Genomic DNA, 24,019 nt, shown 5'->3' with positions numbered 1-24,019 from the left:
TATGTCCTGGATCATCTTCACTATCATTACTCTGAATTATTTTTCTGGAAGGTTGCCTATCTCCACTTCATTTAGTTGTTTTTCTAGGGTTTTATTTTGTTCCTTCATCTGGTACATAGTCCTCTGCCTTTTCATCTTGTCTATCTTTCTGTGAATGTGGTTTTTGTTCCACAGGCTGCAGGGTTGTTCTTTTTGCTTCTTCTGTCTGCTTTCCGGTGGATAGGCTGTCTAAGAGGCTTGTGCAAGTTTCCTGATGGGAGGCACTGGTGGTGGGTAGAGCTAGCTGTTGCTCTGCTGGACAGAGCTCAGTAAAACTTTAATCCACTTGTATGCTGATGGATAGGGCTGGGTTCCCTCCCTGTTGGTTGTTTGGCCTGAGGTGACCCAACACTGGAGCCTACAGGGGCTCTTTGGTGGAGCTAATGGCGGACTCTGGGAGGGCTCACACCAAGGAGTACTTCCCAGATCTTCTCCTGCCAGTGTCCTTGTCCTCGTGGTGAACCACAGCCACCCCCCGCCTCTGCAGGAGACCTTGCAACACTAGCAGGTAGGTCTGATTCAGTCTCCTATGGGGTCACTGCTCCTTCCCTTGGGTCCTGATGCGTACACTACCTTGTATATGCCCGCCAAGAGTGGAGTCTCTCTTCCCCCCAGTCCTGTCAAAGTCCTGCAATCAAATCCTCCTAGCCTTCAAAGTCTAATTCTCTAGGAATTCTTCCTCCCATTGCCAGACCCCCAGGTTGGGAAGCCTGACATGGGGCTCAGAACATTCAGTCCAGTGGGTGGACTTCTGTGGTATAAATGTTCTCCAATCTGTGAGTCACTCACCCAGCAGGAATGGGATTTGATTTTACTGTTTTTGCACCCCTCCTACCATCTCATTGTGGCTTCTCCTTTGTCTTTGGATGTGGAATATCTTTTTTGGTGAGTTCCAGTATCTTCCTGTTCATGATTGTCCAGCAGGTAGCTGTGATTCCGGTGCTCTCACCACTTACTGACCCTTGAGGCTTGTGGTTTTTATCTTAGTCCTTGTTTTGTTTTATAAAACTCTGTGTGGTTTATTTTCTTTAACGTGCAGCCTATTTAGCATCTACTGATTATAACTTATTGAGACTTCATTTATGGTCAAGATTATATCTGTATTGTATGCATTTAAAGGACATTGAGAGAAAATTTTCTCTGTTTTTAGGTCACAAGATCAAATAATAAATCTTTCTTGCGAATTTTTCCAGAGCCTGTATATTTTGATCATTTTTTGAATATGTGAAGAGTCAAACACTAGAGGTGAATTGTTTCTCAATATTCATAAAACATTAGCCCCATTATTTGTTCTTTGAATTTTGCTTTGAGATGAGTATAAATACCCTTATTTTTTATTTTGTTTATATCTGAATACCATAACTTGCCTATCTTTGATTTTAACAATTTTTTTGTCACTTTGTCTTTCTTGTGTCTCTTATTGGATTCTATTTTTTTTTTTTGCGGTACGCAGGCCTCCCACTGCCGTGTCCTCTCCCATTGCGGAGCACAGGCTCCGGACGCGCAGGCTCAGCGGCCATGGCTCCCGGGCCCACCCGCTCCGCGGCATGTGGGATCCTCCCGGACCGGGGCACGAACCCGTGTGCCCTGCATCGGCAGGTGGACTCTCAACCACTGTGCCACCAGGGAAGCCCTGGATTCTATTTTTTTTTTTTTTTTTTTTAAATGAAAGCTGCTTTATTTATTTATTTTTGGCTGTGTTGGGTCTTCGTTTCTGTGCGAGGGCTTTCTCTAGTTGCGGCGAGCCGGGGCCACTCTTCATCGCGGTGCGCGGGCCTCTCACTATTGCAGCCTCTCTTGTTGCGGAGCACAGGCTCCAAACGCGCAGGCTCAGCAGTTGTGGCTCACGGGCCTAGTTGCTCCGCGGCATGTGGGATCCTCCCAGACCAGGGCTCGAACCTGTGTCCCCTGCATTGGCAGGCAGATTCTCAACCACTGCGCCACCAGGGAAGCCCTGGATTCTATTTTTAATCCTGTGCCTTTTGATACCATTATTTTTTCATTTACATTTAGTGTTTTTAATATTGTATTTTTCATACTTTTTTTTCTGTTAGTTATTAAATTCCTATCAGTTTCCTTGATTTTTTACTCTCTAAAGATGCAAGCTCTATTTCCTTTTTATATTACTTTTTAGTGTTTCATAAGGTTTTATTAGAGTCTGATTTCACTCAACCAGTGGTTATTTTCAACTTTTCAAAATAATTTTTAATCTATGTTTCTGTATTTTTTAGTGGTGAATTTGAAACCATATTGTTCAAATTTCATGTTTAAAAGAAATAATTTAATAAGAATTTTCCTTTACCACTAAGCTCAACACTGTTTATATAATTTGAAATTTTATATCAAAGTAGTTACTATTATATTATTTTTCAAAATAAAATTCTTCTCTTTCTAGAGTAATTTTCTGCATATACATTCTGTATATATTTTGTTAGATTCATACCTAAGTATTTAATATTTTTGGTGCTATTGTAAATGTTATTGTCTTAATGCATTTCAAATTCCGAGTTTTCAGTGCTGGTATATACAAAAGCAGTTGATCTTTGTATGTTAGCCTAGTGTCCAGCAACCTCTCTATACTTAACTATTAGTTCCAGATTTTGTGTGCATGTGAATTTTTGGGATTTTCTACATAAAGAGTCATGTTATCTGCGAACAAAGATAGTTTTATTCCTTCCCAAACTCTGTACATTAAATTTCCTTTTCTCCTTTTTTTGCACTAGCTGTGCCTTCTAGTACAGTGTTGAATAGGAATAGTGAAAGAGGACATCTTTGCCTTGTTTCTGATCCTAGGAGGAAAGTGTGCAGGTTTTCAACAGTAAGTATGATACTAGCTATAGATGTTTTAATAGATATTCTTTCTCATTTTGAAGATGTTCCTCTCTATTTCTAGTTTTCTAGGGGTTTTTACATGAAAAAGTGATGGAATTTGTTAAATGACTTTTCCACATCAGTTGATATGATCATCCAAACTTTTTTCTTTTACATGTTGATATGGTGGATTACACTGATTGATTTCAAATATTGAACCAGGGTTGCATATCTGGAATAAGTTACACTTGGTCATGCTCTATATTGTTTTACACTTTTGGATGCAATTTACTAATATTTTCTTGAAGATTTTTACATCTATATTCATGAGAGATATTGATCTGTAGTTTGTCTTTACCTGCTTTGGGTATTGCAGTAGTGCTGGGCTCATAGAAGGAATTAAGAAGTGTTCTCTCTGCTTCTATTTCCTGGGCAAGAATGTGGAGAATGGGTATCATTTCTTCCTTAAATGTTTGGTAGGATTAACCAGTGGAATCCCCTGGGCCTAGTTCTTATTTTTTTCAAAGTTATTAATTACTAATTCAATTTTGTAATGAATATAGGCCTATTCAAACTATCCATTTCTCCTTGTGTGAGTTTTGATAGTTTGTATCTCTCTAGGATTTGGTCAATTTTATTTAAGTTATCAAATTTTGGGGAACAGATTTGTTCAGAGTATTCCTTTGTTATCCTTTTAATATTCATAAAATCAGTTGTGATGATCCTACTTTCACTTCTGATATTGGTAATTTGTGACTTCTTTCTCTTTTTTTCTTTAGTTAGCCTGGGTAGAACTTTATCAATTTTATTGATCTTTTCCAAGAACAAGTTTTAGGTTTTGTGGAATTTTCTCTTTCATTGCTTTTTTTTTTGCGGTATGCAGGCCTCTCACTGTTGTGGCCTCTCCCGTTGTGGAGCACAGGCTCCAGACACGCAGGCTCAGTGGCCATGGCTCATGGACCCAGCCACTCCACAGCACGTTGGATCTTCCCGGACCAGGGCACAAACCCGTGTCCCCTGCATTGGCAGGCAGACTCCCAACCACTGCGTCACCAGAAAAGCCCTCTTTCATTGCTTTTTGCTCTTTTATTTCATTTCTTCTACTGCTTTAAGCTTAAGTTGCTCTTTTTTTTCCACTTTCCAATGGGAGAGACTTATATTATTGATTTTACATCTTTCTTCTTTTCTAATATATACATAATAATATATACATTCAGTGGAATTCATTTCTTTTTAGTCACTGCTTTTTCAGGATCCCACAAATTTCGATAAGTTGTAGTTTAGTTTATTTTCGTTCAGTTCAAAATATTTAAAAATTGCTCTTAAGACTTTTTCTTGAATTTAAGTGTGTATTTTTAAATCTCCATGTATTTGGGGGACTTTCCCACCCCTTTCTGTTATTTATTTGTAGTTTAATTCCTTTTTTCTGAGAACACACTTTTTATGATTTCTATTCTTTTAAACTTAAGATGTGTTTTATGGCCCAGAGTGTATTCTATCTTGGTAAGGGTGATAATTCCATGTGTTCTTGAGGAGTATGTGTATTCTGCTGTGGTCGGATGGAGTATTCTAAAAATGTCAAACAGATCAAGTTGATTGGTAGTGATGTTCAGGTCAACTATATTCTTATGGCTTCTCTACCTGCTTGATCTATAAATGACTAAAAGAGGGCTGTTCATGTATCCAACTGGAATAGTGGATTTGTCTATTTCTATTACTGTTCTATCAATTTTTCCCTTACACAATTTGATGCTGTGTGTTTATCATGTGTAAATACCTCATAAAGCGTTATGTCTTCTTGGAAAAGTGACCCCTTTATCATATGTAATGCTCTCTTTCTCATAATTAATATTTTTTTTTGTCCTGAGTCTTTTTTTATCTGGAAATAATATAGCTACTCTATTATTTCTTTTGATTAGTGTTGACGTGGTATCTCCTTCTCCATTCTTAACCCATATCTTCATATTTGTTTTTTCTTATTGACAATATAAGGTTGGGTCTTGTTTTCTCAGTCACTTTGACAATCTCTGTTTTTAATTGGAGTATTCAGGCCATTCACACTGAAAGTAATTATTGATATACTGGATTATATTACCATGTTTGTAACTGTTCTTTATTCATTGTATTTGTTCTTTGTCTCTTTTTTCCCCCTCTTTTTCTGCCTTCTGTAGCTTTAACTTAGCATTTTATATGAGCCCATCTTAGTCTTCTATTAATATATCAATTATACTTCTTTTTAAATGCTTTTGGTGGTTGTCTAGAGATTGCAATACATATTTTATACCACTTCCCCTATAGTACAGGTACCTTATAGCAGACTATTCCCAATTCCCTTCTCCCTTCCCTTATGACATTGTTGTCATTCATTGCACTTATTTATATGCTTTAACCATCACCTGTTCCATCTGAGATGTTCATGTTCTCCATCTGTTACTGGACTGCCAACTTGCATCCATTACTGGATCCACTGGTTTCTAATTTTCACATCTTCCTCATTACTGGATTACTTCCCTGTTTTTCCCAAATCCATCATATTGTATTTTCCTAAGAGTAGGTGTGTGCTGTTCAATATTATACATTGACAAAATAAATAAACAAGCTAGAACCACACTAGATGACTTAGAGAATATTTTTTTTTTTTTTTTTTTTTTTTTTGGTGGTACGCGGGCCTCTCACTGTTGTGGCCTCTCCCGTTGCGGAGCACAGGCTCCGGATGCGCAGGCTGAGTGTCCATGGCTCACGGGCCCAGCCGCTTCGCGGCATGTGGGATCTTCCCGGACCAGGGCACGAACCCGTGTCCCCTGTATCGGCAGGCGGTCTCTCAACCACTGCCCCACCAGGGAAGCCCAACTTAGAGAATATTTTGAAAGGTATTAATGTGAAGACAAATTTGATGCAGAAGGCAATTTGTAATTCAAAGAAAATTATATAATATTATAATATAATATGATGAATAAACCCCCTGCAAGTTATGGGTAGGTTATAGAAATAGGTAGATGGATTTATATGCTTATGGAGAATTTAGGAAAGAATACATGCAAGGTGATTAAAATGGATTATGCAGGAGGAGTGGGCACAGTGATGTGGATGGAAAGGAAAATAATGATTGCATAAAAATTTTAGAGCACGTATAAACTGTATTTTTAAACCTTAAAAATATGTATTGACATATGCATAAAGGAAATAAAGAAAATTTTAGGAAAACACTCAAAATGGATGTTTGTAAAGTAAAATTTCTCAGCCCTACATGTCTGAAGTTGTCCTGATTCACTCTGTATTTTGAAGGGCTAGATCTGTTACTGATGAGATGTCTCAAGCTATTCTTGCCATCATTCCTCCACAAGTGACCAGTTTCTTAATTCTTTCTGGAATATTTTAAGCTCTTCTCTGTTTTTTAGATGTTGGCATTTCATAGTGATATGCCTTGGTTTGGTTCTTTTAAAATTCATTTCTCTAAGTCCTTTTAAAAAAATCCATGTCCTTCTACTCCCTGGTACATATCTCCTTAAATAATTCTCTTGATGTGGTCCTCCTCTACATTTCCTTGCACATCTTTCTTGACTCTAATTAGGTTGCTATTAGACCCCTAAATTAATCTTACTCTCCTATGTTGTCTTTCAAATTTATTCTTCTTTGTTCTTTTAATCTCTTCATTTAATTTTGCGGGAAATTTCCCCAACTTTATTTTACAACCATTTTAGTAAATCTTAGTAAATTTCCAAAAATCAATTAAAAAAAATATCTAATGCCACTATCTCTTTCTCTGATAGTTCTTTTTTCTTTGTAACCAGCGGTGCAATATGTATTCCCAAATCTCTCTAAAAATATTAGAGGTTTTGGGAGTTTCTCCTGTTTCCTACAATATCTCTGTTTCTCCTGGGGCAACTTTTTCTCTTTTTTAATGTTGTTCTTTCTTTCTGATATTGGAGACTTTCTGCAAATGTCTGCTGACCTGTGGTTATCTGCTTCTACTTAAGAGGAAGCTCTGGAAATCAATCAACGTGACTCACTAAATTAAAGAATAAAGAAGGAAAACGATATGAATAGCTATTCAATAGATGCATTTGATAATATTTAACGTCTGTCCATGATAAAACTCTCAGCAAACTAGCAATAAACAGAAACTTCCTCAGTTGTGTGTGTGTGTGTGTGTGTGTGTATGACATCATACTTGATGGTGATACTAAATGCATTTTCTCTAACATTGGAAACAAGGCAAGGGATTCCATTCTCACCATTTCTCCTCAACATTGTATTTAAACTCTTAACCAGTGCAACAAGAAAGAAAAAAGAGGGCTTCCCTGGTGGTGCAGTGGTTGAGAGTCCGCCTGCCGGTGCAGGGGACACGGGTTCGTGGCCCGGTCTGGGAGGATCCCACATGCCGCGGAGCTGCTGGGCCCGTGAGCCATGGCCGCTGGGCCTGCGCGTCCAGAGCCTGTGCCCCGCAACGGGAGAGACCACAACGGTGAGAGGCCCGCGTATCGCAAAAAAAAAAAAAAAAAAGAGTTTTATTTGCTGATGACATGATTGTTTTTTTCTATAAAATCCAAAGGAAATCTACAAATATATTACTAGAATACATGAATTTAGGAAGGTCATGAATACATGGTTAATGTTTCTGAAAATCAATTCTATGTTCATACAATTGTTAGAAATAATTTAAAAAGCAATATCATTTGAAGTAGCCCCTCAAACAATAAAATAACTAAGAATAATTTTAATGAAAGAAGTGTATGACTTCTATACTGAAAGCTGTAAACACTTCTGGCAAGATTAAGGAAAAATAAATAAATGGATTAGAGCTCAATATTGTTAAGATGTCACTTTTCACCAAATTTATCAACAAATTCAATGCAAACCTTATAAAACTCTACAACGCGTCTCTTGTAGAAACTGACAAATCCAATTTTAAAAATATGTGGAAAAACAAAAGACCTAGAAAACCCAAGACAATATTTTCCTAATTGACTTCAAAACTTACTATAAGTTGTAGTATTCAAATCAATATACTATTGGCACAAGGATAGACAAACAGATAAATAGTACAGCATAGAAAATCCAGAAATAGATCCATGCTTATACTGTAAATTACTTTTTGAATATTTTCATTAACTTGGGGAAGGCAAAGATTTCTTAAATAGTACACTGAAGTTATTAGCCACAGAAGAAAAAAATGATAGCTTAACCAGGTCAAAAGACATGGTCAAGAAAATGAAAGGCAAACCACAGAATGGAAAAAATATTCATAATGCGTATATTAAACAAAACACTTGTTTCCATAATATATACAAACTCCTACACATCAGTAAATAATAAATGACAATCTAATAATATAAATGGGCCAAAGACTTGAAAAGACACTTCACAAAAGGAGATTATGAATTGCCAATAAGCATACAGAAGTGTGCTCAATATTATCAGTCATTAAAGAAATACAAATTAAAACTATATGGGATATCACATTATACATTATAGACTAAAATGGGTCAAACATAGACTTTGAAATACAGTTTGACAGGTTCTAAAACGATTAAACATATTCCTACACAATGACCCAACAATTCCACTCCTAGTTATTTACACAAGAGAAATTAAAACGTCTTGCCACTAAAAAACTTGTACAAGAACAACAGCTTTATTCAAACTAGTCCCAAACTAGAATCCACCCAAGTGTCCATAAACAGGAAAATGAATAAACGGATTATGGTAGGTCCACACAATGGAATACCTTCAACAATAAAAAAGAACAAATTTCTATTCATCCAACAACATGGATGATGAGCAAAAGAAGTCAGACACAGGGGCTTCCCTGGTGGCGCAGTGGTTGAGAGTCCGCCTGCTGATGCAGGGGACACGGGTTCGTGCCCCGGTCTGGGAAGATCCCACATGCCGCGGAGCGGCTGGGCCCGTGAGCCATGGCCGCTGAGCCTGCGCGTCCGGAGCCTGTGCTCCTCCACGGGAGAGGGCACAGCAGGGAGAGGCCCGCATAACGCAAAAAAAAAAAAGAAGTCAGACACAAAGCACATGTGTTGTATTATTTTCATGTATATGGAATCCAGGAACAGGCAAAATTAACATATGGTGACAGAAAGGACAGCAATGTTTCCCTCTGAGAGGCTGCCTGGGCACAAGTGGTCAGGAGGCAAGTTGAGGGGTGAAGGGTGTGTTGTTCTGTTCTTCATTTTTCAAATAACACAAAAGTCTTCAGCACCATGTCTCCCTTGTGATCTCCACTGCTTCTCCAGGTGCTGCAGGGTACACTGGTTGCTTCTCTGACCTCTGGGAGCATCCTCCACCTACAACAGTAATTAGTGATCCTCTGACCAGTTTTTGTCTTATAGATTTCGGTAGTAATCTCTCATCTGCTCATTGCCCCCTGACATTCTCCTCGTCATTGTGAATCCAATCCCTTCATTAGCATTTTAGTGGGGGGGAGGGGAGGTAATAAAAGAGAAGACAAATGATCCTCTTCAATCTGCAGTCTTTAATCAGAAACTTCTTTATGCAGAATTCAACAAAATAATGTGTCATTTCTTTGATGGTTTTGGGTACTGGTAAGTGACAATAATTTTCTTCTGGTTTGACAAAGAATCCTAATGTCTTCATAACTCTTATGAATACAAAATGTTGATTAAAACATTATCAGAGCAATAAAATAATCACCTAAGAACCAGAATTAAAGGCTGAGGTTTAAAATTACTATCACAGAAAATAGCAGCAATTTCTGAAATTCAGATGTCTAGAAAGATTCACTATATATAACAATAACACAGAAAGATTTATACTAACACAAAGTAGAAGTCCCAGAAGAAATGACTAATAGTCTTGTGAATTTCTCAGTTTATCCGTATCATATTCTTAACCACATCTTATCATTTATGAACTAGTTTTATAATACAAGATGGTATTTCTCTTAACAGTTATAGATCAGAGGAGGGGACACCTTGTTTTATTTTCTCTTAGTTATTAATTAAGAAACATTTTTCAAGGTGAGATTTTTTATTCCATTGTTTTCATTCCTCTGTTTATTCCACCTTGATTTTGTACAAATTTAAAATTTTTTTAATTAAAAAATACACCAGATAAGGGGAGATATCTTTACAATGGTTTTAATTGGGACAGACTGGAATGGACTTTTTCAGTCCTGTGCTTCAGTCTTTCTTAACCTCCTCACTTTCTTCAATTATATCATTGTTTGTTGTTTCAATTCCATTTATTCTGGTCTCTACTGAAACCACTTATTTTATATATGTTGGTTCTTTACAACCTATCCTTTATATATAAAATGTTACAGCCTCCACAAGCATCTTGGAATATTGATGACCGTTTTCACATGGTATTCTTCCTCCCTAGGATATCCATAGAAAATCAGAACACAGACGACGGGCTTACCGAGACTGTATTCAGGCACTTCAAAAGATATAAAGTGGAGATTTCAACTGCAATAAAAAAGACATTTCCTTTCTTTGAGGGTCTTCGTGACCGTGAACTCATCACCAATAAAATGTATGAAGTAAGTGAAGTTTATTATGTCACAATCTGGTAAACTAGCCCCATACTAAGTTATGCTTCGATAACCTGAACACAGAAGTAAGGGCACAAGTAGCTAACTGAGGAGTGTCGTATGAGAAGAAGACCTTTTCAAGTATTTTTGCAATTGTTCAAGTATTGTGATAAGGTAAAAAGAGAGGGAGAGTAGAAACAGGCATCACTGGAGACAGTCCTTCTTCTAACTGAAGGGATGGTGCTCATGGTGACCACTGGCATCAAGGTGAGTAGCACTGGAGACAGGCTGCATCAGAAGCAGGTGTGCTCCACAGATGTTTAGTTCCTTGTAGGAATGCACACAGTAGAGCATAAACTAAGAATTAAAAGAATTTTAATGAATTGATGAATAATTTAAATGAGATGATTTAATGAAATAATAATTGACACAGCATTGCTTTTCAATGAACTTCAATTTAAATAGTTAGATCTGAGAACATTAAAACCCACAGGGAATTGATATCCTGTTAGGACAAATTTGGGGGTATATGCTTGCTATTCTTTCTCCAATGGTTTTTTTGGGGGGGGATCTTTTTTTTTCCATTTATTTACTTATTTTATTTATGCTATTTCTGGAGTCTTGGAATTTGGGTTAATTTTAGCAATAGGTGTTGTTGGAGCTACAGAGATGCAAGTCTTCTCCTTGCCCTACAAATATGCTTTCCCTGTGGTCAAGTTCACAAAAGGGGAAACTGTCACCTGCCTTCCTTGAGCCCTTCCAGGCCAAGTCAGTCTTGGTGAAGGGGCAGGAGTTGTCCAGTCAACAGAATAGCTGCTCATCACCTGCCAAGTCTATTCCTAAAACATTTGACGAAGCTCTTAGAAGCCTACATATCCATTAACTTTGAACCCAATTTTATTCTTCAGAATCGCTCCTTCTTACATCTAATATAAATGAGGGTGGGGAGATCAGATTCACAAATGGGGATTTCTAAGGAGAAAGGATTTACAGTTCCACTTAGTAGCCATACAAATACACAGAAATTCTAAACCTTTATGTGAAAAGATACATATGTATGGAAATTGGAATACATTAACCATAAAATCTCTTTCTAGGGCTCTTCTGTAACGTGGAAGTCTGTATTTATATTTTCTCCATTCAATATTTTTTAGGACTGTCAAGATTCTTGTAGAAACCTGGTCCCTGTATCGAAAGTGGTTTACAATGTTCTCAATGAGCTGGAGAAGACATTTGACTTGTTGCTTCTGGAAGCTGTGTTCAGTGAGGTCAACCGGCAGGAATATCCTGATTTAAATCACATTTATGAAAGCTTTGTAAGAGGTAATTAGCTTATTATCTACCTTTTGATGTTCAAGGCCAATTTTGTTCAACAAGTATATATTGAGCTTATACCACGAGCCATACATGGTGCTGGGTAGTGGGGATATAACAGTTAACAAAACACATACCATGAGCCTAGCTGAATCTCATGTTATAATGGCTACAGTACAACACCAACCTGGAGCTCTGCTTAACTAGGCATTTAGACTCACAGGACAACCAGAGCCACAGTGGCATCCAATTTAAATAGAAGGACAAATGACAGGGCAGCAGTGGTCTACACAGCAGTCCACTGAGTTCACTACCACCCATCTCAAGCTTAGCTGTGGGTGCAGGATCTATCCTGGCTTGGCAACACCAGATCAATGGGAGTCAGTATCCCAACAACCCCAGAATCATAACTTTTAGGGACCCCTAGAGGGACAAGCTGAGTTACAAGAATCACCACACTGAAGGAAGACCCGAGAAGAGTCCATAGATCCCAGTCCACATGTAATTTACCAGTCGCAGGTCATTTTAAGCCCTAAACCCAGGGTTGGCTTAGTAACATAGAAGAAAGGCCACTTTCACCAGATTTCCAGAGTAATGAGCAAGAAAGCTGACTCAATATCAAATCTGCCCTTGAAGGAAAAATGGTTTTTCACTTTTTCTCCTCAAATAATCACAAAAGCTCTTCTCTTCGAGGAACTAGTTTTGGTACTATACAAAACTAAATCTTGACTTTTTCCTGCGAAGGCATAATTTATACTTTTTAAATGCTGGGGCGACTCACACCTACACTTGCTGCCGTCCACCTGCCCCTGGGGGAGGTTGCTGCCGCCGCCTCCTGGACTCTGCTGTCCCTGAGAGCTCGGGTCAGCGGCCAAAGTTAGAGGCTGGGGACTGTGACCAGGGCGTGACATCTCTCCTATTGCCAGGTCCCCAACTCCATCTCATGTGCTGAAGCCCCCAGTGCCTGCCCACAGGCCTCCTTCAACTCTTCTGGACTTTGGGCCATTGTTCTCCTCACACCTTCCGCCTGGTTTTGCTGAGGCTTGAAGCCCGTGTCCTGGGGAAGACAAAGCAGCCATGGCTCTCACAGTCCTGTCCATCTCACCCCCTCGAAGGCACTGTCCCAGGAGGTGCTCCTGCCATCAGCTCTGGGGCAGCCCGGGCTCCACTGCCTCCCCTGGTGTCTCCTCCCCGGACTCCTGGCAGGGACCCACCCCCTAGGCTCCCTGGTTTATTTCCTTCCTCCTACGCTTGCTGGGTCACCTAGCTGCAGGGGCCCTGGGCTGGTGTCCTGACCTCTCCTTGTTGGGGCAGCCTCCTGGGTCCCTGGTCCAGGAGTCGTGGGGACATCCTGCAGTGCTGCCACAGGCACTCCCTGCTTGCGGCTTCAGAGTGTCCTTCTTTGTGGGATCTGGACCACTATGGGAACCCTGTCTAGTAACCCCACCACACGTGTCAGCCCCTCTGCTTGGTCTCTTTTAGAACCGCTCATCCTCCCCAACACAATTAAGCCCAACCCATGTCTTATCTAGTCCCATCTTTATTTTTATTTCTTTTTAATATTTATTTATTTATTTGGCTGCACCAGATCTTAGTTGTGGCACGCTGGATCTTTGAGGCAGCATGCAGGCTCTTTTAGTTGCAAAATGCAGGTTCTTAGTTGCGGCACGCGGATCTAGCTCCCTGACCAGGGATGGGAACCTGGGCCCCCTGCATTGGGAGCTCAGAGTCTTAACCACTGGACCACCAGGGAAGTCCCTAGTCCCATCTTTATAGCTCTTGGGCTTTCCTTTTTATGCACACAGATCTCTTTAGGATCCTACCCCTTCTCCAGAGGAAATCTCTCTGTTTCTTCCTTACAGTTTGAACAGTTCAGTAAACACATTTCACTTTCCTTATTTATCTTGACATGTGCTTTCCCCACGATGTGAGGATTATTTTACATAACTGACAGGATCAGGATGTTTCCACGACTCCTTTATCCTTACATACAAGTGGCTCAGTTCTGGGTGTGGAACATAACAGTTCCCTTGCTGGGGCTTCTCTTCTGTCCAAGGATGATGGGGGAACTTTACCATGAAGATTGGGACCCGCTGAGCTCTGAGTGACCCGAGGGCTAGGAATTTCTAAATTTGTAATTTTGAGATGATGTTCCTGGTCTCTGGTGGAGATCTCTAATTGTCTTCTTCTCTGTCCCTCTCTTCAGCAGTCCACGAGAAAGTTAATCATGAAGAAAGCAATGAAGAAGAGAGGGAGGAGAGGCCTATTCTCCCACTAAGCCTTGAGCAAGGTGATTGAGACAAATACAAAAGCGATTCTCATCTGCTAAGAGGAAAAGGAGAAGGGGAGGTGGGAGTCCTAGTCCTGAGCAAACACTGAGAATCAGGGAAGAAATGTTGAAGGACCATGGAGAAGGTGGCGAGGGGTGTCTATATGAGCATCTAACCAGAGGCTGAGTCCTGGAGAAGTAGCTGTGACAAGAGATTGTTGGCCCAAATACCAAGACAAAGGAAGAGGAACCCAGGGTGTCACTAACCAGATTTAAAGAGAATGACTACCTGGAAGTAATTGTGATTTAGAAAGACTCCTGTAGGAGAAGATCAGTGTAAAGGTGTGAAGGGCTAAGGACTATGGGCCCAAGGTCAACGTCAAAGAGGAGACCCTTGATGATGGCAGAAGAAGGGACTGATTTAAACGTGGGGGATATTGTTCAAGAGCAGGAATGTTCAAGGAGAAAGGCAGTCATACAGAGACAGAAGCGAGGAAGTGGTAGAGACGTGGAGGAGAGGATGTGGGTATTTGAGAGACAGAGAGGAAGAAAAAGAAGAAGTGAAAGGAGAAAGGGGTCAGGGACACAACAAAAACAACCAAGTTATTAACAGCTCACTTGATTGAACGTTTATTCTGGCAGTTGTGGGATTAGTGCCATTGGATGATGTTATCACTTATGTGCCCATTTTGCAGATAAGGAAGCTGAAATCTAGATAGACCATGTAAATAGTTGTCCTGGGGTCAATGAGCAGCGAGGGACCCAGGCATTCTGAACCCAGAGCCTGTGTTTGCAACCCTGGATACTACCTGGTAACCTAATGGAAAAGACAGAACCATGCAAAAAAAAAAAAAAAAATAGGGAAAGAGGGAAAGATACTGAAAAAGAATCCCAAGGGCTGGAGAAAGTGGAGAATCAGACACCGAATCCTCATGGAAAGGCCAACAAGACCTGCACAGGGAGGGAGTGGAGTAAGAGGGAGTGGGGAAGAGGCAGCAGGACTTTGCAGGAAGTAAGGGAAGGCCACCAGTCAGGGGCAGCTCTGGGGACAAAGGCAAGTTCACTATGACCGTGGGAGTCAAGGTAAGCCATCACTAGTTACTGAATGGCTGGTGGAGGTCACCCAGTGAGATGGCCTGGCCGAGGCACTCTCAGCCAGGGTGCCGCTGACCTGTCTTCCAGTCTATGGACTGGAGTTTGACTACAAGAGTTGGATGAGATCCACCAGGTCCAGGTGGTCTCTGTATTGATATCTGCAGGGGCTCTTAAACTTCTTATCTATAAAAAAGGGATTAGGGGAGGTTGGCACAGCCCATACTTCAATATCTGAGATAAACTTTTAATTTTCCCCCCTAAGAACTTGGGAAAACTCCTGTCAAGGCCAGACTTGGTGTTGCAGAGAGTCCTCATCTTACGATGGTCTGTTCTTGACTCTGTTCTATGATCCTTTGCTGCTTGTGTCCCATTCTGGACAGTTCTGGGGGTGGAGTGGCTGCTGCTTTGTATCAAAAAATTGTCAGTGTTTGCATCTGCAATTTCTCCGAGGATTTAGATAACAGAGTCTTCGTACTCTGAGTTGCCTGGGAGGGTGGCTCCTTCCACGCTCCTTAAACGCACTTGCTGCCAGTCCCTGAAGGCTCTGAGCCTGGACCTTTTGCCCAGGTGCCTGGCTTCACAGTTTTCTGCTCTGTCCTGCTTGATCAGGCAGCGACCTCAGTGCTTTGATGTCATGTGCAGCAGTGGTCAGTGCTGCAGCCACAGTGGCGGGGGAGCAGGTGATGAGCGCTCCTCAGGGGACAGGGGACCTCCCCTGCCGGGTCCCTCACCCAGGGCCATGGACACCAACTGCCTCCCGTGCAAACCCTCTCCCTCCATCCCTGGAGCAGAGGCCAGGAGCTGCCCTCCAAACACCAGGCAGGCGTCCGAAAGAAACCTTTGGTACTTTAGCAACCAATAACCACTGCTTACAGCGCTTGACCTCCATTAGCCCGTAACACTCTTAATAGTGTTATTATTTAAAATATTATTATTTCCCTGAGTCTCAGTGTTCTCATTTGTAATGTAGGGATCATCATACCTATCTGTCATGAGGCAACGAAATGGAACAATGATGAAAATGCATTACCCAGAATGACTGATACTAGGTATTCAGCACGTGTTTGGTCCTGAGTAAAAAATACTGGTACAAACAAATATATTGTTAATCTAAAACATTAATCATAATGATTTGATTTTTCCGATCACAGTATACTGTATATTGATGCAGCTAGTAGTTTATTTAATCTTCCCTCAAACCTGAAAATGAGGTATATATTACCCTTGTTTTTCAGGGGAAAAAGTATCATCTTAGAGAGTTTGGTTATTTGCACAAGTTCACCCAACTGAGAATTGGGATTGAACTCTGCTGTGAATAGTGTCACAGCAGGAATTCAGGTGCCCATGGCCTAGCTTCAAATTCTACCTTGCGATCTTAGGGAAGTGACTACCTCTTTTTGTCCCTCAGTTTCAACATCTTTAAAAAGGACATGATAATAGTACCTACTTCAGAGGGTGCTGGATTTTAAACAAGTCATATCATGTAAAGCATTCACAATCATGCCTGGGGGTTCATCAGTGTTCCATGCATTTGTTATTATTACTACATTTAATTATCATCATTATTTGTATCTGGTGCCAGAGTCTAAGCTTTTAACCATTATAGTAAACTTTGGGATTTTCTTCTCTCACAGATGTCCGTTGGATTTACTGATTCCCCAGGCTGGAAAAGCAGTGATAAAAGCAATACCAACTTCTAGCCCAGGAAGATAAATTGAGGGTCATAGTTTCCCCATGCTTAGAGCACACTAGTCTATAATAAATTATAAATCTTTATTCCATGACTCTCCTTAGGAATTAAGGAGCATAGAAGAGTCTCAGGGAACTTGCCACAATATGAAAGGCTCTTATTATGTAGCTTCCAGTCGGGATGTGTTATTTAAGAAAGAATGTTCTAAATTAGTAATACATTTTTAGAAAAGAAAAAACTTTCAGAGTGATTTCTGAAAACACAGTTATACTTTTACCAAATCACACTTATTCAGAAAGTTAACATTCTAAAATACCCCAAAATGTATGAAAACATATTAGCCATTCATCTATTCGTACAGCTGGTGGGAACAGGAAGGGGTGAGTGGATGGAACTGCGACGTGTAAGGAGCAGAGAGAAGGGATGCCACATGTGTGTGTGTGGCGGGGAGTGGGAGGGGGGGAGTGGAGGGAGGAGGCAATGAAATTCTTTAAAACTCACAGTGTGGTCTGGGGGCAACCCTGCCAGGAAGTGGAATCCCAGAGCATCTCAGTGATGGCGAGCAATGAATATAAAGAGAGAAACTTCAACCTAGGACCCAAATGATACACAACAGGCCACCAATAAGTGTGTCCAAGAGTGTGACCCAACAAGTACGGCGGGCTGTGAAATGTACAGGGACAGGAAGGGCTGTGTCTCATGCCCACCAGATGTGGCACAAAGCATGCACCAGGGCCCACGTTCTATATTAAAACCTTGGGAAATAATTTTAAATCATGCTTTACGTAAATTACTTTGTTTAGAAAAGCACTAAATGAGAAAAATCCACACTGCACTGAAAAATATGTCTATGTATTCATACATTATTGAGGCCGGTGGGAACAGAGTGGGATGGGTCGATGGAATCAATAATGAGCAGAGAAGGTTTGCCATGGGGGAAGGGCGTGTGTGCTGGTCCTGGGTGGTTTACCCAGGGCCTCATTCCTTACCCTCCCCTGCTCTTCTCTGCCCTCTCTCTCTGGCCACTTGCCCCTGTGGACTTGCTTGCCAGCTCCCCTTGCTGCTGGCTCCCCGCTGGGTTCCTAATGTGGGAGACACTAGCAAGAGAGTGGGAATAAGGGAGAAGCCAGGTGTTGCCCCACCACTATCTCCAGTAACAATTCTAGGAGTGGCTGCATCACAGCCTTGACTCCACCTTCCACCAGGCAGGCCAGCCACGGTCCAGCTTCTGCCTACCCCGTGACCTCAGCCCATGAGCCCACCCTCCGTCCCTCCCATAGCTTTCTGTTGACTGTGCTTCAGGTTGCTGCATTCTTCCACTTGATCTTCCATTCACCAAGTAACCAATCCCTGGATTAAATTTCCTCTGCTTTAAAAGCTTAAAGTGGTTTGTATTTTCCTGTTGGATGCTGATTGATGCCAGAGGAAAACAAAGTATGATGAATCAAAACATGATTTAGGTACGACCTCACCTGAAAATGCACTCTCGGATCACCTCTGTGAAACAGAACAGATAAATGCAAAGAGGAAAGATACAACCAGCGACCAAAACGATGCACTAGAAAGCCAACAAGCAAATGAACAATGTGCCCAAGAGTCTGAACCAGCAGGTAAGACTGGCTGGGTTTGTGTGAGTGTGGAATGGCCAAGAGGTCCTGACTAGTGGCAGAGAAGGAAGTAATGCACCACTCAAGGAGACATCTGTTAACAAAGAAGGGGAAAATCACACAGATACACAGAGGGCAGGAATGGGGCCTGATATATTGATGGGAGAGACCTGGAGGAAGAAAGTGAGAAAGGAAAAACTAAGAGACAGAAGGTGAAGAGTTGCAGAGCCCCACTAGGGAAGAGAGACAGAAACAAAAGTCGAACAAGTCAGGGAGAGATCGGCTCCAGAATCAATGAAACATGGCACTTTCACGGGGTGAAGGTGGCAATATATGCAGACAGGCTATAAGTAGAAACATAAGAAGGAAAGAGAAGTCGGATGAAATGCAAGAAAATGGAAACAGGGGAAAGCAAGTCTCTGTGGTCTTTTTTATCTTCAGGGTCCTGCGAACAAGTACCTATCCAATCATATAATGGTGATGCAAGAAAAGAGACACCCAGCCCATTGCCTTATGAGGAAGAAAGTAATTACCAATTTTCTAATTACATCTTTGTTTTTCTATGAGAGTAAAAGCTCTCCTTTGTTCTCCCATACTAATATACCCCTTCCCAATTCTAACACTGTCCAAGCCTTCTCCACAACCTCTGGCTGATTTTAGCAGGTGTAAGTTGCAAGGGAGAAAGAGAGCTGAGCTCTTTAGTGGATGGGGTGGCCCTGGGAAGAGAATGCAAAGAGGAAGAATAGGAAAAGGTGGACTGTGGAGCACCAAATAACAAAGTACAAGAGTGAGATAGATTTTAGATAAATTGACATGGAATCAAAATAATGCCATATTGTGGAGTTGATGAAAAAAATAAGTTGCAACTTCCTTTTCAGAGGTTATAACAGAAACATGTAAATCATGTAAGATGTTGCAGGTCAGATTTGCAAGTAAGGAAGCCCAGGTGAAGGGCCTTTTAGAAGGAAGTGGCAGGTAGAGGGATGTGGTTTGTTGGACAATGGCACACAGGGAGAACTTTGGTGATGATTTGAATGCTTAAATGAGGAAAATATATAGAAAGACAAAATTGATATAGAGGAGACATACGCAGGTCATAATAATAATTAAGAAATAGGGATAGAGTAGGAGAAAGTAGGAAACGTAACAGAGAACGGATACATTGAAAAAGCAGGTACGGGACAGCAGGGTCAGGTCTAGGGTGAGACCCTGGGGCACATATAAGGATTATCTTACCCTTGGCACCTTGGTGTGCCCTAGGCACCTCCTTTGCCTGGTCCTAGACCCTGCTGGACCCTGGGGACAGTGATTACAAATGTAGAGGAAAAGAGATGAATAGAGAAAGATACAGATGAAAAAGAATACCAATAAATAGAAAAATGGGGGTAGGAGAGGCACAAAGAGAATAACTTAAAGGACAATTAATTAAAAATTGGTAGAGAGTGGGCCAAACAGAGAGAGGAGACAAATCAAGACATTGCCCCATTTGAGGAGACAGTCATCAAAAAAGAAGACACAAGGGACTGTTCCTAATACCATTGAGAAGGGTAAGGTATTTGCAATGATCAAAATAGCCCTGTAAACCCCTCAGATAAAAATAGGCCTCTCCTCAGGCATCTCACCCTCCCCATGGTTTCAGTACCATCCATCATCTATTGATTCCTAAATGTACATCTCCAGCCACACCTGATCTCTAGACTCATTCCTCCAAGTGCTTGAAGATCTGTATTCAAAGATCTGATGGACATCTCTATTTGGAAGCTGTATCAGTTATCTATTGCTGTATAAAAAAATAGTCCCAAAACTTAGTGGATTAAGCCAACCATGGTTTTGTCACTTCTGTCAATCCTAACTTTACACATAGCCTGTGACTCAGCAGTTACATTCCTCAACAGAGCAACGGAAACGCATATTATCTCCATCAAAACACACACAAAAGAATGTTCATCATAGCATCATTCATAGTATTCTAAAGCTTGAGCCTGCAAAAATGGATATTTTATGGTTTTATTTTTTAGTGGATAATTTCTATAAAGGAATATTATATAGTGGTGAAGATAAATATACAAAATGGATACAGATGACTATCACACACATGTTGACTAAAGAAGCCAAATCCACCCCTGCCCCTAAAATGTCAGAGGGACAGAGAGAGAGAGCAAGAGTGAATGATTCCACTTATATAAATTTGTATAAATTTTGAACTAGTAAAATCAATCATCTATGGTATTAAAAGTGTCAAAGTGGTGGTTAACTTGAGCAAGATACATCTGGACAGTTAGTGGGGCATCTCTAAGAGGTTTCTGGAGTGTTAGTAATCTCCTATTACTTGACCAAAGTGATGGTTACCCAGATATGCTTGTTCTGTGATAATTCAAAATTTATGATTTATGCATTTTTATCTATGGGTTATACTGCAATTGTGATTTTTATTTTTGAAAAGCGAAAAATCATCAAAAGATGAGAAAAGTAAGTGAAAAGAAAGTAAAAACAAACCTGGGAATTGAGGGAGACACAAAGAAAGGGACAGAGTTGAACAGCAGCACGGAAAAGGGTCCGGGTGAAGCCTCCCTCCTGCAGTGGAATTACAAGGAGAAGGCTGTTAATGCTAGTGAACAGTGCTTACTGCCTTTTGGAGTGACAAATTAAAATTCTTCATTCATTACAATTTGATCCAGACGCAAATCTACCCAACCATGGAGTTCAAGTCAATTCCTCTTCTGTCCCTCTGGCGGATATAAAGAAGGAAAAGCCATTTTTTAACCCCAGAGTTGAATGGCAAACCCAAGCAAGGACTGACTGTAACCAGGCACCTGATGTAATAGGTAAGGCTGACACAATGTGGAGCAGGAATCACAGGAACAGGGCAAGAGGCTGGGGCAGGTCAGAGGCTGGTGGCCACGGACAGAGGCAGGAAGGGGAGGGAACCAGTGCCCTGTGCAGTGAGTTTAGCAGAAGAGATTCCCCAGGAACTGGAAAAATATCAAAAGACAAAAGGGGTAAATAATAGGTATTGATGTCCAAGAGACAATTTCTAAAGCAAGAGAGGAAAGTATGGGGGTACAAGATAAAGAAAAGGGAAAAAATCAGAGACCCAAGGTATTCAAGAGAGGAGATGGAAAAGAAACACATGAAGACAAAGCGAGGTATAAAGAGATACCATCCCCAGAAAGAGAGGCATAAGTAGGGAAAACTGGCCAAGCTAAGAGGAAGGTAAAGAAATAAAATAAGAATGAGAGAAAGAGGTAGAATGAAGTAGAGGGTCAGAGGTAGATTGCGAGTTGTGGTAAGAGGTAGAATGAGGGTGAGGGAAGAAGAGTGTTGGCAGAATGGGCAAAGCTGCCCTCTGTGAATATCATCACGTTTTGTGCAGGACCTGGAGAAACCTGCAGGTCACACACATTCAAGCACAGGTCACGGTGCCTTGAGTTAACTTAGCTTCTAGATCTTCCTAGTGCTCTCATTCTGAGGTTTCCTGCTGTGTGGGCTCCACCCTGAGATCCTAAGTGGTTTTGTTCCTCTGTGCAGTGATCAGCAGTGAGGACTCCGCAGAATCCAGTGATGGAGACGTGTCCCCAGAACCCTCCACATCAGCACTGAGAAAGGCGTCTGGTAAGGAAGTGGGAGAGCAAGGCCTAGGCTGCAGGAACCTGAACTATAGTCACTGTTTCCTGAGCATCTTATGCTGAGCCCCTTCTGTAGCGTGGTTCCAGTTTACTCTGGAATCCTATTCTCTGTCTTTATTTTACTGGACTTTTATGGGAAATGCAGAGAGATGTGAAATCTATATCTGGGGATGAGGCCTATTAACTATTGGGTCCCATTAATAAATATATGTACCCTATATTGATTATATAGTAGAAATAGGCCAGCAAAGTAATGAGTGTGTTTAAAACTACTAGCTGTGGGCTTCCCTGGTGGCACAGTGGTTAAGAATCCGCCTGCCAATTCAGGGGACATGGGTTCGAGCCCTGGTCTGGGAAGATCCCACATGCCGTGGAGTAACTAAGCCCGTGCGCCACAGCTGCTGAGCCTGCGCTCTAGAGCCCGCATGCCACAACTACTGAGCCCATGTGCCACAACTACTGAGCCCGTGTGCCTAGATCCCGTGCTCCACAGCAAGAGAAGCCACCGCGATGAGAGGCCCGTGCACCGCAACAAAGAGTAGCCCCCACTCGTCACAACTAGAGAAAGCCTGTGCGCAGCCAAAAAAAAAAAAACCTACTAGTTGCTATGCCTATGAAGTGGTGGATTTATGCAGTGATTTCTACAAAGAACAGAAAGCTAAATACGGTTGGCAATGCGTGGGTTAAGGGCACCAACCTCCAGTGCAGTCAAAAATCTGCCTATAACTTAAGAGTCAGCCCTCCATACACGCAGGTGGCATCCATGAATTCCACCAACTGTGGATCGTTTAGTGCTATAGTATTTAATTTCTTTTTTTTTTCTTTTTTGGCTGTGTTGGGTCTTCGTTGCTGAGCAGTGGCTTTCTCTAGTTGTGGAGCATGGGCTCTAGGCACGTGGGCTTCACTAGTTGTGGTGCACAGACTCAGTAGTTGTGGCGCACGGGCTTAGTTGCTCTGCAGCATGTGGGAGCTTCCCAGACCAGGGATCGAACCCTTGTCCCCTGCATTGGCAGGCAGATTCTCCACCACTGCGCCACCAGGGAAGTCCTGCTGTAGTATTTAGTATGGAAAAAATCTGAGTTTAAGTGGACCTGTGCAGTTCAAACCCATATTGTTCAAGGGTGGGCTGTATTCCTTTACTGGAAGGTCATATTATCATCTGATCACAAACTTGAATCATGTCATAACTTGTCCAGCTACCTAGTGTTAGCAGAAATAAAGACTTCATATAAGGCATTCTGAAACCCAAAGGATTGTTTTTGACAGAATTCTTCAACAAGTCATGGCATATACAGTGATTTTTCAAAGGACCTTTGCAAACAATATCTTACGACAACCTTAAGGGCTAAGCAGGATGGACATTGTAACCCTTGCTTCTAGATGAGGAAACACAATCACATAAATGTTTCAAGTTCTCTACAAAGTCTCATGGGAGACTGAAGGGAATAACAAGGCTAGCGTCCTGGATTCTGCATTATTTTCTTGTAAAACTGAAGCTCGAAATGATTATCAAAATGTTATTTCCTCAATCCTATGGGTAGCCTGAGTTGCCATAAGATCTGTGTCTCTGTAGTGTAGAGTTGGTGAATTTTTGTCCCTTTCTACTTTCCAGACCTAGACAATATCAGAAACATACCTATTTATGGAAACACGCTAGGAACAGTCCTAAGAAGAGATAAAATGTTACCTGATCTTGGTGCTACAAAAGAGCAATATTTTAAATACTACACTCAATCTAATTGCTCACTAGATCTATCAAAGTAAAATGTAGATTTGTTGCAGTTTTTAGGGAACACTTTTGTCTTAGTACTAGTAGGAAGACTGCTCTAGAAGGTAGTCCTAAAACACATCTACGGCTCAGACACATGAGAAAATGATTTCCCAGGCTTGCAAATAGTTCAGGAGGGCACCAGGTTGGCAGGGGGTGGGAGGAGGTGAGGATAGGAGGCTCACACAAGGCCCTGAACACAAGGTCTCCGAGGTACCCTACATGAGAAACAGCAGATGCAGGAAGCTTGAAAAGACAACAGAAGGGGTCAGAAGTAGAAGAGAGAGAAGGGAAGG

At 41.3% G+C, this 24,019-nt stretch overlaps 1 protein-coding gene across 4 annotated transcripts in view; it reads left to right on the top strand.

The window, feature by feature from the left end:
- LOC116756459 (nuclear body protein SP140-like protein) overlaps positions 1-24,019 on the top strand; it is an 87,222-nt gene that overhangs the window by 26,210 nt on the left and 36,993 nt on the right. For 2 of the 4 annotated variants that reach the window (XM_032636826.1, XM_032636825.1), the window contains exons 2-8: positions 10,204-10,363; positions 11,509-11,677; positions 13,875-13,958; positions 18,183-18,332; positions 18,771-18,854; positions 21,008-21,154; positions 21,858-21,941. In XM_032636826.1, coding sequence (XP_032492717.1) covers positions 10,204-10,363; positions 11,509-11,677; positions 13,875-13,958; positions 18,183-18,332; positions 18,771-18,854; positions 21,008-21,154; positions 21,858-21,941 — 878 coding nt within the window. Of the gene's footprint in view, positions 1-2,762; positions 2,858-10,203; positions 10,364-11,508; positions 11,678-13,874; positions 13,959-18,182; positions 18,333-18,770; positions 18,855-21,007; positions 21,155-21,857; positions 21,942-24,019 lie in introns of those variants that run through there. The other 2 variants (XM_032636828.1, XM_032636827.1) reach the window with 2 other exon arrangements.

This window comes from Phocoena sinus, chromosome 7, assembly GCF_008692025.1.
Source record: "Phocoena sinus isolate mPhoSin1 chromosome 7, mPhoSin1.pri, whole genome shotgun sequence".
NCBI classification, from domain to species: Eukaryota; Metazoa; Chordata; class Mammalia; order Artiodactyla; family Phocoenidae; genus Phocoena; species Phocoena sinus.
Note: the sequence above shows the minus strand (reverse complement) of the source record. Positions and strands in the feature narration are given on the sequence as shown.